Here is a 12,386-nt window from a genome sequence, read left to right on the forward strand (position 1 = left end):
GACTCTTCATCTTATACTCTATCAATTTCCACCACTAAGCTATTTGATGACAGATAGTGTTAATCAAACAATGTTTAACGTGCTTGATCACCTTCAGTCTGTAGTACTAAAATCCACTGTACTAAGTTACACTACATATTACTATGTGTTGCATATAGCTCACACTCATATACCAACACGAAGACATCATGGTGACGCCAGAGGGGTCACTGCTGCATCATAATGTAAAACCATCTTAACTACTCCTTACGATTACTTGGGGCATCTATGCCTAGTTAGCAACTGAAGTGCCTTGGCATTAGCTTAGATATATCCTAATATTGCTAACAATAAAGTGATCAACCATTGGTAAGAGTAACATGGGTATTCTTAATACTCTCATGGAGATCCTTCCTTCAAAGTTGAACTTGGAATTACTATATCTTTACGATTTGATCACACGAACCCTCTAATTTCAATATAAAAACATCCTAAAAGTCTCATATCTAACTTAACCACCCACACGGATATTCTTCTAGGGGATACACAAGGGTGTAGGATTTTACTGCTCAATATCTTTTTAGAGTTTGCCCTCAATTCAACAGGGAAAACCCACCTATTCTCTTAACTCTGGACCCTTAATCCTGAGGTTAAGAAAAACTTGTACTAAAAACTTCATTTAGGTCAGTTAACGACTCTGACTCAAACCCTCGATAAATTTCTAAGGTAACCTTGTATATTCCACAAAGGCCCACCAACTAAGCACTTGGATACTCGCGCTCGGATCCTTTACATGAATACTCTTACTACCTAGTTCACTTGACATAGAAAATGAATGTATGTACTTATGCCTATTGAAGCAACTTGAAAAACTGAGGTAGCTGAAAACGTGTTTGGCATTTCATTTACGACATAGACGTCATGACGCTACCTCTTTGGGGTCTAACAAGTTGGTTCGCGTATAGTCAAATTGAGAACTAATAGATTCGCTCCTCTACTCTCCTATCTAAGAATATAACTAACACCTCTCTAGGTAGGCTCAAGGCTAAGTTGAACCATTATAACTACTCTCGTATGTCGAGCTGAGACATCAACATCTGAACTAAGACAATCCCTTACCATATGCGCTATAGATCCACATCTATAGCATTTCCTGGATAATTTAAAGCACCTTACTCAATGATTTTTTCAACAATGCTTGCACGCTAGATAACTCACAACTCTATCAGAGTCTTCATAACTCACCATAGATGATAAAGTTGATTGTCTTCTACAAGACTCTATATCTGACCTTATCTCAACTGGAGTGACAAATAACAACATTATCCTCTACTCATGTAAACCTCTGGCCCTCCCTACCACCAACTGAGATAGATCTACTGGTATATGAGTTGCCTACTTGGGGTTCTTAACTCACCCTCCCAATAAAATTTCTCCATGTGTTGAGTGAAATGCAACCAATTAACAGCAACCCAACCAGTTGTCCTATTCTAAAAAAATTAAATAATTTCTTGTGACATCAGTAAGTGTTGCCCGCTATACATAACATCAAGCCATCATCTCTTCACAACAAAATTTATAGCATGGAGTAATGGCAAAGCATCAGCATACTAGAATTCAACAATAAATATCGCATTTAGCCCAAAATTACCCAACCAGCTCTTATGATGCAATATGTATAAAAATATGTACTAATGTTCCTAATATGCTTATAATAATGCTTTAGATACATCATAGGTAAAAAAAAACATATATGATAACTTTTTTTTAGTGTCATTACACCCTAATCCTAAGTGTTTACTTCTTCTCAAGTAACAACCTGTATTAAATGCAATTAAAGTTAAAAATAATTCTACAGAGTAGTATCATTAAACCAAATCAGAATTTCAATTTCCTTTTTCAACGCTCAAAATGTTGTTGTTGCAATCCTTACATCATTCAATTGATCTTAAATTAGATAATATAGTGTTAACTTATTAAAATCAGAATCCAAAGAACTCCCTGGATCTTCTAACTTTGGTGGAAATCTACTCCTGGACATGGAGGTACACCTTCAGTAAGTGCAATGATCTCAAAGTCACTACTCTTACGTTTCTTGTAAAGCACCTCCTTCATAAATTTGTTGTAGTTTGATGGTTTCTCTAATACTTCTAGCAATTGCATGTTAATGAGCAATTATCACAACACATCAAGAAACTTCTTAAATTGTTTGTCCTTCTTGGTTTTTTTGGAATCTTTGGGGGAATGGAGGTGGAGGTCTTGGATTCTGATACACCAACAATGTTAGTGGCATCTCAAGTGAAAATTTCCCATAATTACTACTCTATCATGCATTATTTATTATGGCATTTACACTGGGTATCTCAATCTCTAATTTCAACTCCTTACTTTTTGTTTGCTATTTAGGCTTCTCACCCTCTTTCTTTTTGTTTTCATCATTTGGTTTTCAAATATAGATTATAATATGTTTTGTGATAACCTTGCAATGCTCATTGAAATGAGCTTTTCCTTGAACTTTTGGAACTTCAATGTCACTTGGTAATGCTCTTTATGGTCTATTGCTCAATGCATTAATCAACTGTCCAACTTGATTCTCCAATGATCATAGTGATACTAACTGAATTTGGATCACAACTTCATTTCTTGAGGTGTACTCCTCTAGTAGAGACTCAACCAATGTTGATGTTGAAGCTAAGGCTAAGTTGGATGATTACCCTTGAAAATTTTGTTGATTGTTGTGTTGTTGTTATTGCACTGCCTGATAATGTGACTAATGTTATGACATCGGGTGCTATTGAGTATATTACTGTTTCGGTTGATACTATTGTGTATTCCCATAATTTGATTGAACTATCATATTGGGGTTGGCTACATTATGACTTATTTAAGACAAGTTAGGATGATTTTGGAAGTTAATATTGTAGGTGTTCCCATAAGCATTGGCATTTTCATTCTTGTTGTAAATTATCAAAAATTAAATAGAATTATGGTTTTATAGTCAATTTTCAAAATTATGGTTATCAACGAAATAAGTAAAATTAACAATAAATGTAGCTTTTACCTCATACAAATCTCCATGATTTTGCATTTTCTTCATCATTTAGTCAATGATGTCACATTTGTGTTCAATTTGTCCAGAGCATCATTATCTACTGCTATAGCAATGCGTCTACCTAACATAATCCTTGTATTGGGGTATTGGTTGTCATTGCTGAAAATCCTCTCTAAGATATCATAAGCTTCATTGTAGGATTAGTCCAACAATTTTCCATTGATAGAAGCATATACAACCATCCTTGTTTTCATGTTAATTCCATTGTAGAATATCTTCATGTATGTCCACTGTTGCAAACCATGCATCAGACATTTTCACAAAAAAAATTAAATCAATCACAAACTTCATAAAGGTTTTCATCTTCCATTTTCTTGAAAGATGTTATATCATTTCTCAACCATGCATTCATGTTGGGAGTGTTAAATCATAGCAAAAAATTTTAGGCAAGTTCGTTTCAAGATCCTATAAAACCAGGTGGTAGCGTATTGAGCCATGCCTTGGCTTTGCCGTAAAACGAGTACGGAAATAATTTTAGCTTCAAGTCCTCCTCGTGCACTCCTTGTTATATAAATGAGTTGCAAACTTTTATAAATGATCACAAGTGTACTTGGGGTTCCTTGGTGTTCATCCCACAATACATCCCCATTTATTGCAGCATTTGGAACATCACTGGCTTCAACTCCAAGTTTTGTCAGCTAAACAATGTTGGGATTTAAGTCATCTAGAATGGGCACAATGTGCTCTCAGATTGGTCTAGTTTTGTCATCAATATTATGGTATGTGGTCATATCAGTTCATTTTGCAAGGGTGGAATCGTTTCTTCATTTTGCCCATTATTGTTAGGATGATTTTCATTATCCTCAATCGGCAATGGTAATTTACCATTATTGCCCACAACATTATGATTCATGTATGGATGTTCTTGATTTTGTTATCTCCTTTGATCAAAAAGTTCTCTTTATCTCTAGATCAAACGATATTAAGTCCTAGTTATTGTGGTGGGTTATGCACCAGCAACGTCCTGATAAAGTTATCTACAAAAAGTAAAAGCAAAGTTAGTAAATAAAAAGCAACTCTAAATTTAATGACACTAATCCCTGACAACTGTGCCAAAAACTTGATGCTTCGAATAATGTAACAAAAATCGGTACAAGCATACACTATCATTTATCAAGTAGTAAAAGTAGACGCAACAAGTGCGCCGAATATCATATCCAAGAAGATTAGAATTACTTCACAGAATTCACTAGTATAAAAAACCCCTTTATTGACGCGCATTGCGCGTCATCTATGGGTGCGGATGACACACAAATGACTGTCGTTGAAGCCACTGACATGAATTTTAGATGATACGCAATTTTGTGTCATAAATCTATGACGCACATTTATGAAACACATTTATGACGCACATTTATGACGTTCATTGAGCGTCATTGAAGCCCCTGCTTGACACGCATTTGTGTGTCATAAATTTATGACACGCATGTATGACTTACATTGCGTGTCATTGAAACACCCGTCATAAATGAAGATGACACACATTTGTATGACTTACATCCGTGTGTCGTGATTGTATTTCATAAATTATATATATATATTGTAGATTAACAAATAATCAAACTAAATCACATTTAATGTCTCATAATACTAAATATATATATCATATTATATATAAGCAATCCATTTGTATACAATATATTCATACTACAAATAGTTTACAATAAACGATTAGTCAAAGAAAACAAAGAAAATACGACATTGAGAAAGAACATATAACCATTATATATATACAATAATGTACTTTGTTTCCACATACTTGGAGATTTGAGCATCTGGATAAAAGCCATAGATATGTGCAAATAGGCAGTGTTTTCAAACCTGTATTGACAACAAAAAACGAGGATGCTTAGAATATGCAAAAACAATATCAACAAATGGTAAGCAAAATAAAACAAATATGTCAAAAAATTTTCACAGCCAGTACATAATAAGCAGGTACAATACATGTACACCAAACAAAATAAAAGATAAAACAATACATGTAGTAGGTACTGCTACTGCATCTATACTTGATTTGAGCTTAACAATAATTATCCAGGTTTATTTAGTTGAGATTTTTCACAAACTCAAATCAACCTACCAACTTGGGTGCAGTAACTCTTTAACAACCATTAGGATAGGAAAACAGACAGATCATTGAGGAACAATATTATACTTAAAACAAAAAAGAGTCTGAAACAAGCAACAAGTAATACTCTGCTTTCAGTCTCGGCAGGGTTTTCAAGCAGTATGTACTTTTTGCTGATAGAAGTAACTCATTACACAACACAAACCGCACCATAATAAGGAAAACACTACACCACACACCAAACACAAATTCCAGTTATACCACAGTTAAATACTTACCAAAGACTTGATGCAGAGAAGGCACTTATAGGTATTACACATGTTGCATATCTACAACACCGAGAACATTTGTTTAGGAAAGAGAAAATCGATACTGTAGCTAAGCAGTAATTGAAAATAATAACAGCTATTTTAGATAAAGAATAACACTTACATTTCAAATGTCATTTTGACAGGAGCTACAACCTGCATGGCAAGATTGAGGGAGAGAAAAATGCATTACAAAACTAGGCAAAACAATGGAAGATGAAGCTTGCATAGAAAAATAACATCTATGCTCTCAAATTTATATTTCGCCTCTGTACGTAAAATACAAAGCCCAAAAAAAACACAATGGATCTTTAGTTTCAGGTCATAAAGAGATCACTAAGTTCTGGAAATGAGGACAATGTAACCAAAAAAAACATTTATTGTGACAAACTTAATTGGCATTCTTACAGCTAGTTGCATTTGTATATATTGTTGAGACAGAAGAATGTGTATGTATGATATGGCAGATGTGTATATGATACAAGAAATATTTATGTATGATAGTTGTATTCTTTATTCTACAAGAAAATATACTAGTCCATATGATAGTTGTATGACTAATGTGTATGTATGATATGACAGATGTGTATCAGAAAAGTTTGCTTACATTCTTATTGACCAGCACTTCAAGTCCGTTCTCGATTATCTCTTTCAGCATTCGAAGCATTATTACAGAACATTGAAAAATAAGCAAAATTTCTCAGCTTATAACATCAAAAAAGTTGAGTACTAACCATTTCCATTGTTCACTGAAACTTCGAAGGCAATCTAAGCAACAACAGAAAGCTTAGAAGCAGCAGAGAGCTTGGACCTCCTCCTGGCTAAACTCTCACTATGGCGCTCTCGCTGCTCCTTCAGCCTCGTGGCAACCAGTTTCTGGTACTCAGCTACCTCTGATTTTTCCTTGGCGATTCTCTTCTTCTTATCTGCAATTCTAGTTGGCTTCCTCTGAAGTGTCAATGGAGTCACCAGCCGCTGGATTTTTAGAGCTTTACTGACCTTCTTACTTTTGAAATCCATAAAACTCTACTGATCAATAACTAAATGTTCGATAATGAAATTGCCACTAGTGGGTGACTGAGGCTTGCAAATGCAATACATGCATGAATTTTAACAATACATCCCGTCATGAAAAACATCTAAGAAAATCTCAACATATTGTGCACATTAAGCGCTGTGTTTATGCTGAAGAAGGTACAATTCAAGTTCTGATTATTTTGGAATTAGGTGATTCCAAGTACAAGTCATTTCAGGTTTTGATCATTTTGGTTTCTAACATTTTTGGGTTCAGGTAATGACAATTTAAGACAAAATCGGATCAAGTTAGATACAGATCCAAGTTTTTTGGGTTTGAGTCAGCATTGACAGGTCGAAGTAGACAGTTTAACATTAAGAATATAATTGGATAATGCTCGAGTAGCCAACATAACATAAATCATCAACATGGTTGCTTATATATAGAGATCATCTAAGGAAGAAAAAGAAACTTTACCATATTTTGTGGTGAAAGTCCTCCTGTAAGTGTTGACATACATCCGGACATCATCTTCCTTAGAAAGGTTAAACAGCTTTCTGATCTTGGATGCTCTCTTTGGACCTCTCATCCTCGGTTTTTCAGTGTCAGTAAGCCCGGGCAAATCATTTTCTCCCTTCTTCACTATAACCAAGTTTAAAACAGACAGGTCTTGGCTGACAATGCATCCACGAACAGACTTCCTTCTGCGTTCACCATTACGTCTTCCATATCCACGGAAACATGGGGTACCTGCTCTTAAACATATAAATGAATCACTCCTCATTCTGAAGAGGAAGACTTTATGAAGGCTTACAAACCAAAATCCCAATCCACAGAAGCTTAATGAAGCACTAAGTCTTAACGTAATACATAGGTCACATTGGTGCTTCATCGATTCAGTAAAATTTATTCAACTCCATTTGATAAAATTTCAAATTAATCTCGACTGACAAAATAAGACTCATAAACTCAACTACTCATTTTTTAATACAACTCAACTCAATCAAATACTTACCCTAATCATAGAAATATATTTTACAATGATCAGCAGCAAGCTCACCTCTATGCAGCAAAAGACGTACACGGCCAGGAGTTAGAACACCCTGCTTCATTGGAAACTCTTGCTTGTCGCAACCTCCCATGATCTTGAAAACGTAGCCCTTGAATTCCTATCAAATCCAGTGGAAATTTCTATTAACTCGAACAGATCAATCATTACTTCAAAAATATATAAAAAAATGAAAATAGTTAGCCACATACCTCGCCCAAAGCATCTCCAGCAACCTCCTGGGAGATCCTCTTGTCAAACAAAAGCCACATATTTCAAAAGTTACACAATAACTGATATAGAAAACAGATGCAGGAAATATGACAAAACATATACATGAAATTAAAAAGAAAAGCAGAAAATTTACCTCCCATTTTCCAATCGACCTTTGAAAACTCTTCTGAATCCTCCTTCCCCAAGCACATTGGTTTCCCTAAAATTCCTTGTTGCCGTTGCTAACTCCCAGAATGTGAAACTATGCGCCCCATTGCCTTCGGAGCCATGTCCTGATCACTTCCTTTCTATGTATGTTACCAAAATTTCGAACAAACTAAAAATCAAATCCACTAGGAAAGAAGAAAGTTTCCCGAGAAATTTGGTGTTAGAATCCTTAACATTACCTTCTAGAATTGCCTTTCTTCTCGTAGCGTAGGAAACTGGTTACAAAAATGAAGAACAAGCTAACAGATAAGCAAGATTGTACGAAAAAGTAATGAGAAAAAGGGAAATGAAAAGGGAACCTGAGGAATCAGTGGAATGGCGAGAAGTGGTTTGACTTCCATTGTCAATGTCGATCCTTGAATCTTTAGAACAAGGATTAAAGCAAGGGAATCATCTCATCTTCTTTCTTCTTATCTCCACAATGTTTTGGTTTTCCCCGAGCAAAGTCAGGACACCAAAGAATTTCCAATATTTCGTTGAAATACCATCAAATTAAAAAGACGAGAAAGAGTACTGACCACTTTGAAGCGAGCCAATTGGTCCTCCTTAGATGATTTTGGGTGCTTTCGTTTGGATTTTGGAGGGGTAGGTTTTGGGGAAGAAACATTCTCCATCTGACCTCTCAATATCGTGTTTCTTGGTAACATGAATGCAAAAGTGTGAACTGATGATGAGGGGGAAGAAGCGGGAAAGGATGAGAATTATGGGGGGAATTAAAAGACAACTTTTACAGATGATACGATTAAAAGTGTACTCCGTGTTTTTGAAATGTTTTTGGATTATGACTATTAAATATGACACACATTATTGTAAGTCATAAATCATTCAGATTTTAAGAAACATGACATTTTTTTATGACACATTTTTTGCAAGTCGTAAATTAGCGTGTGTCATTAAAGGTATATTTTCTTGTAGTGATTGTTATGCAACAAACGTAAAATTGCGTATTGTTGATGTAGGGAGCAATCTTGTAGCAATATAATTGAAAACAAAATAGAATAAATGGGATTATAACACAAGTAAATGAAGAAATGATCGATTTAGGTAAAAGATTGAAATGTCAAATGGCATCCTGCAATTAACATTGTTGTAGCAACATGATAGATGTGTTTAGCATCAACCTAACAAGTTCTTCTTCTCTTGAAATATTAACTACTTACAAGAAAGATTATATCTCTATAGCAATTCAAATAAGTGTACTAAGAATGCTACGAAAAAACAATCAGCAAAATCTATTTTATGCTAAATGTTGCTCTCACAGACATTGATGTTATATATGATGTAACCTACTATTGTAGCATTATTGGGCAGTTTATATCTCTACAAACAAACTAAAAATTAAACTCAAGCAACACCAATCGATGATACTAAGGCAAAGTGAATAAACATGAAATTTCTCAAATATATTCTAAATAAAAAATCCAAGTTTAACATCTCATCATAAAATAAAAATAAATCCTCTAAAAAAATATAAATCCCCTTCACATGTTTGATTTAAATTGCTAAGATGACTCTCAATCGATCATCGGCCACTATTGCCATGGTTTTGCTTGTTCCATGTTCAAGTGTTGTTTCCCAAAAGTTTTTAGGTTGCCATGGTGGTGGTAGAAGAGAAAAATAAAAAGCGACTTTGAAAATTAAGATTTCCAAGGATGAATAAATGTGTGAAAAATTATATTTATAGTCATCAAAGTCAAACTTTCCACCAATAGGAAAATCCATTTTTCTGAAAATTCCTTTTTAAAATTCAATTCCAGCCTTTTCTTGCAGATCTATCAATTCCTAAAATTTCTCTAATTGCCTTGTGACTCAACAATTGCTATAGAGTCGTCTTGACAATCCAGTTCAGCATTGGCGCAAAGTAACGACTACAAAATTAAGAATGTCACAGCATCAGTATATCAATTTACAACAAAAACAATAAAATCAACCCAAGTTCCAAAAATTCATTCCCAATATGCAAATGATGTAAATATGCTAAAATAAATTTAAATATGATTTTAAAAATGCTAAGTAGAAGCTTAACCTAAGTAAAAAAAAACTCTAAATTTGGTTTTCCAGTTCTTTTTATGTTGAAGCTTAGGGATTCAGTGGTAGCATTTGGTTGCTTTGAAAAGATGAGTTAAAGGTTGATATTCTAGAAATTAACAACCAATATGTCCATTATTATGTCTGAGGACTGGATTTGTAAGACCGGTCTATATTACAATAGTGTATGCTAGTACAAACATCCTCCTCCGAAAACATATTTGGGTTTAGCTTGAGAAGCTTAACCTGGGGAAAAATTGCACATGGCTTTTGGGCGGTGATTTAATGTCATTCTTAGCCTTGCTAAACGATTGAGGGGTGTTGCTGGGCGTGTTGGCGCTCGTCGGGATTTTGCTAACTTTGGATTATCGTGGTTTCTTTGCTCTTGGATTTTAAGGCTCACCCTTTACTGGTCTTGTGGTTCCTTAAATCAATGACTAGATCGTTATCATGTTAACTCATGTTGCCTTTCTGCTTATCCAGATTCTACTATTTTCTACCTTGACCATCGTGGTTCTAACCGTCGATCATTATTAATGCGTATGAAGTTGGCCAACTAATCTATTGGGCGTAAAATCTTTTCAGTTTCTATTTGATTGGCAACATCACCCGAGTTTTAAATTTGTTCTAAGAAGTTGTTCCAATGACCATGAAGTAAGCATTAATCTTGTTTTTTCTATAAGACAAATTGATGTAGTGGAATTCCTTAGGTTTGGCATGATTAAGGACCGTAAAAGGAAGATGTTGGCTTGATTAAAGGGGATTGATCAAGAACTTCATTTTAAAACAGTCAATCTTCCTTTCGACTTTAGAAGATCAATTGAAGACTAAATTAGAGTATCTACTTTAGCTTTATTGTTTGTCATGGTCGACAATTTTCGTTCGAATTTGATTTGATATAATTATATTATTAATTATAATTATTATTCTTGTATATTACTATTAATAGTTAGTTTTACAGGTAGGGATGGCAAAGGGCCAGGTTCGGGCCGGTATTGGTACCCCCATCCCCGTCCCCATTTAAAAATCCGTACCCGTCCCCGCTTAAAAAACCACAAGGATTTTAAATGGGGATCCCCATCGGGTAATCGGAGAAAACCGCAGGGAAACGGGTATACCCGTTTAGCATAAACGGTTATTTAAATGGGTATTGGGCTGGATATATATATTTAAATTAAATATATACATATATTTTTAATTTAATTTAAATTTATTATAATATATATATATATTTTAATATTATCGGGCTGGGTAATCGGGTAATCGGGGCGGGGATTACTAAACCCGTCCCCATTCCCGTTTAACATAAACGGTTTTTCCCCGTCCCCGTTTAATTCGGTTTTCAATTTTCCCGTCGGATTCAGGTTTTTTTGCCATCCCTATTTACAGGACCACATGTAAAGCCCTGATTACAAGCCGAAGCCCATTACAACCTGAAGCCCATTACAACCAACTCCCAGCAGATCAAGACCCGGTTCAAGCCCAGTAGCAGATCTAAAAGCTATTAGGGTTTCACGCATGTCTCTCCAAGCTGCCAGCTTGTTTCCACTATCTGATCCAGAGACAGATCTAACGGTCTAGTGTAACCAGAAAAACCTAGGGTACTCATTGTAACCCTAGGGTTATTCCGGCACCGCCATAGAAGTGATGATGCCTCCGCCGCCGAATGATCCAACCAACGCATGCCACGACGCTGCCACGTCCTCGCCATATCTACATGATCTGGGTGAATTTAATGCACCAGTCCCTCCACCGCACAACTCACCACCCCTAGGGTGAGTTACCACCATATCTCCGGTGACTCACCGGGTATAACCTTTTAACCAGTCCAAAGGGAGCTTCGAAAACCCCATAAATAGAGCGATCCTACAAGAGAAGAAACAACGATAAAATAGAGCAAGCAAGCACCCAATACACACAAACAACCAGAAAAATAGTTAGAAGAGAGAGAAGGAAGCCTTACCATTGTCAGAGCATCTACGCGCCTCTGCGCGCCACCGGAGAAGAGAAAAACACGAAGCTATAAACCTTAGATCTGCTCTGATGAGGGATTTTTAGGGTAAAAGCTCTCGGTTTAGGCTTTAGGAGAAAGATAGGAATATTTTTTGGTAGTTGGTATTTTTCGACCACCGTATGTGGTGGCCGGCAACGGCGAGATACAACGACAATCGGCTGTCGGCTCTAGGACGAATTCCTCCGATGAAGTAATTCTAGTGAGAAGTATAAATGAGGCTTTAAGCCTCTTCAGGCCTAATATGGCATATTTATACCCCTCCCCGAACGATGTCGTTTTGGGGAGGGATATGTGCGTAACTTCGGGTATGGGGAAATTATGCATATGGTCCCTAATTTTGTAAATTTTCAATTAGTCTCGAAAGCATGTT

At 35.7% G+C, this 12,386-nt stretch overlaps 1 protein-coding gene across 1 annotated transcript; it reads right to left on the minus strand.

Annotated features, from left to right (window-relative positions):
• Positions 1-6,215: 6,215 nt before the first annotated feature.
• Positions 6,216-7,795, minus strand: LOC120215454 (40S ribosomal protein S6-like). The gene is made up of 4 exons (XM_039213142.1): positions 7,746-7,795; positions 7,546-7,654; positions 6,958-7,235; positions 6,216-6,472 (listed from the first exon to the last, which is right to left on the minus strand). The coding sequence occupies exons 2-4, from the start codon at positions 7,625-7,627 to the stop codon at positions 6,239-6,241; spliced, it is 594 nt and encodes a 197-aa protein (XP_039069073.1). The 5' UTR covers positions 7,628-7,654; positions 7,746-7,795; the 3' UTR covers positions 6,216-6,238.
• Between the last annotated feature and the right edge of the window lie 4,591 nt (positions 7,796-12,386).

The sequence above is a fragment of the Hibiscus syriacus genome, unplaced genomic scaffold (assembly GCF_006381635.1).
Source record: "Hibiscus syriacus cultivar Baekdansim isolate YM2019G1 unplaced genomic scaffold, ASM638163v2 tig00110120_pilon, whole genome shotgun sequence".
Taxonomy (NCBI): Eukaryota; Viridiplantae; Streptophyta; class Magnoliopsida; order Malvales; family Malvaceae; genus Hibiscus; species Hibiscus syriacus.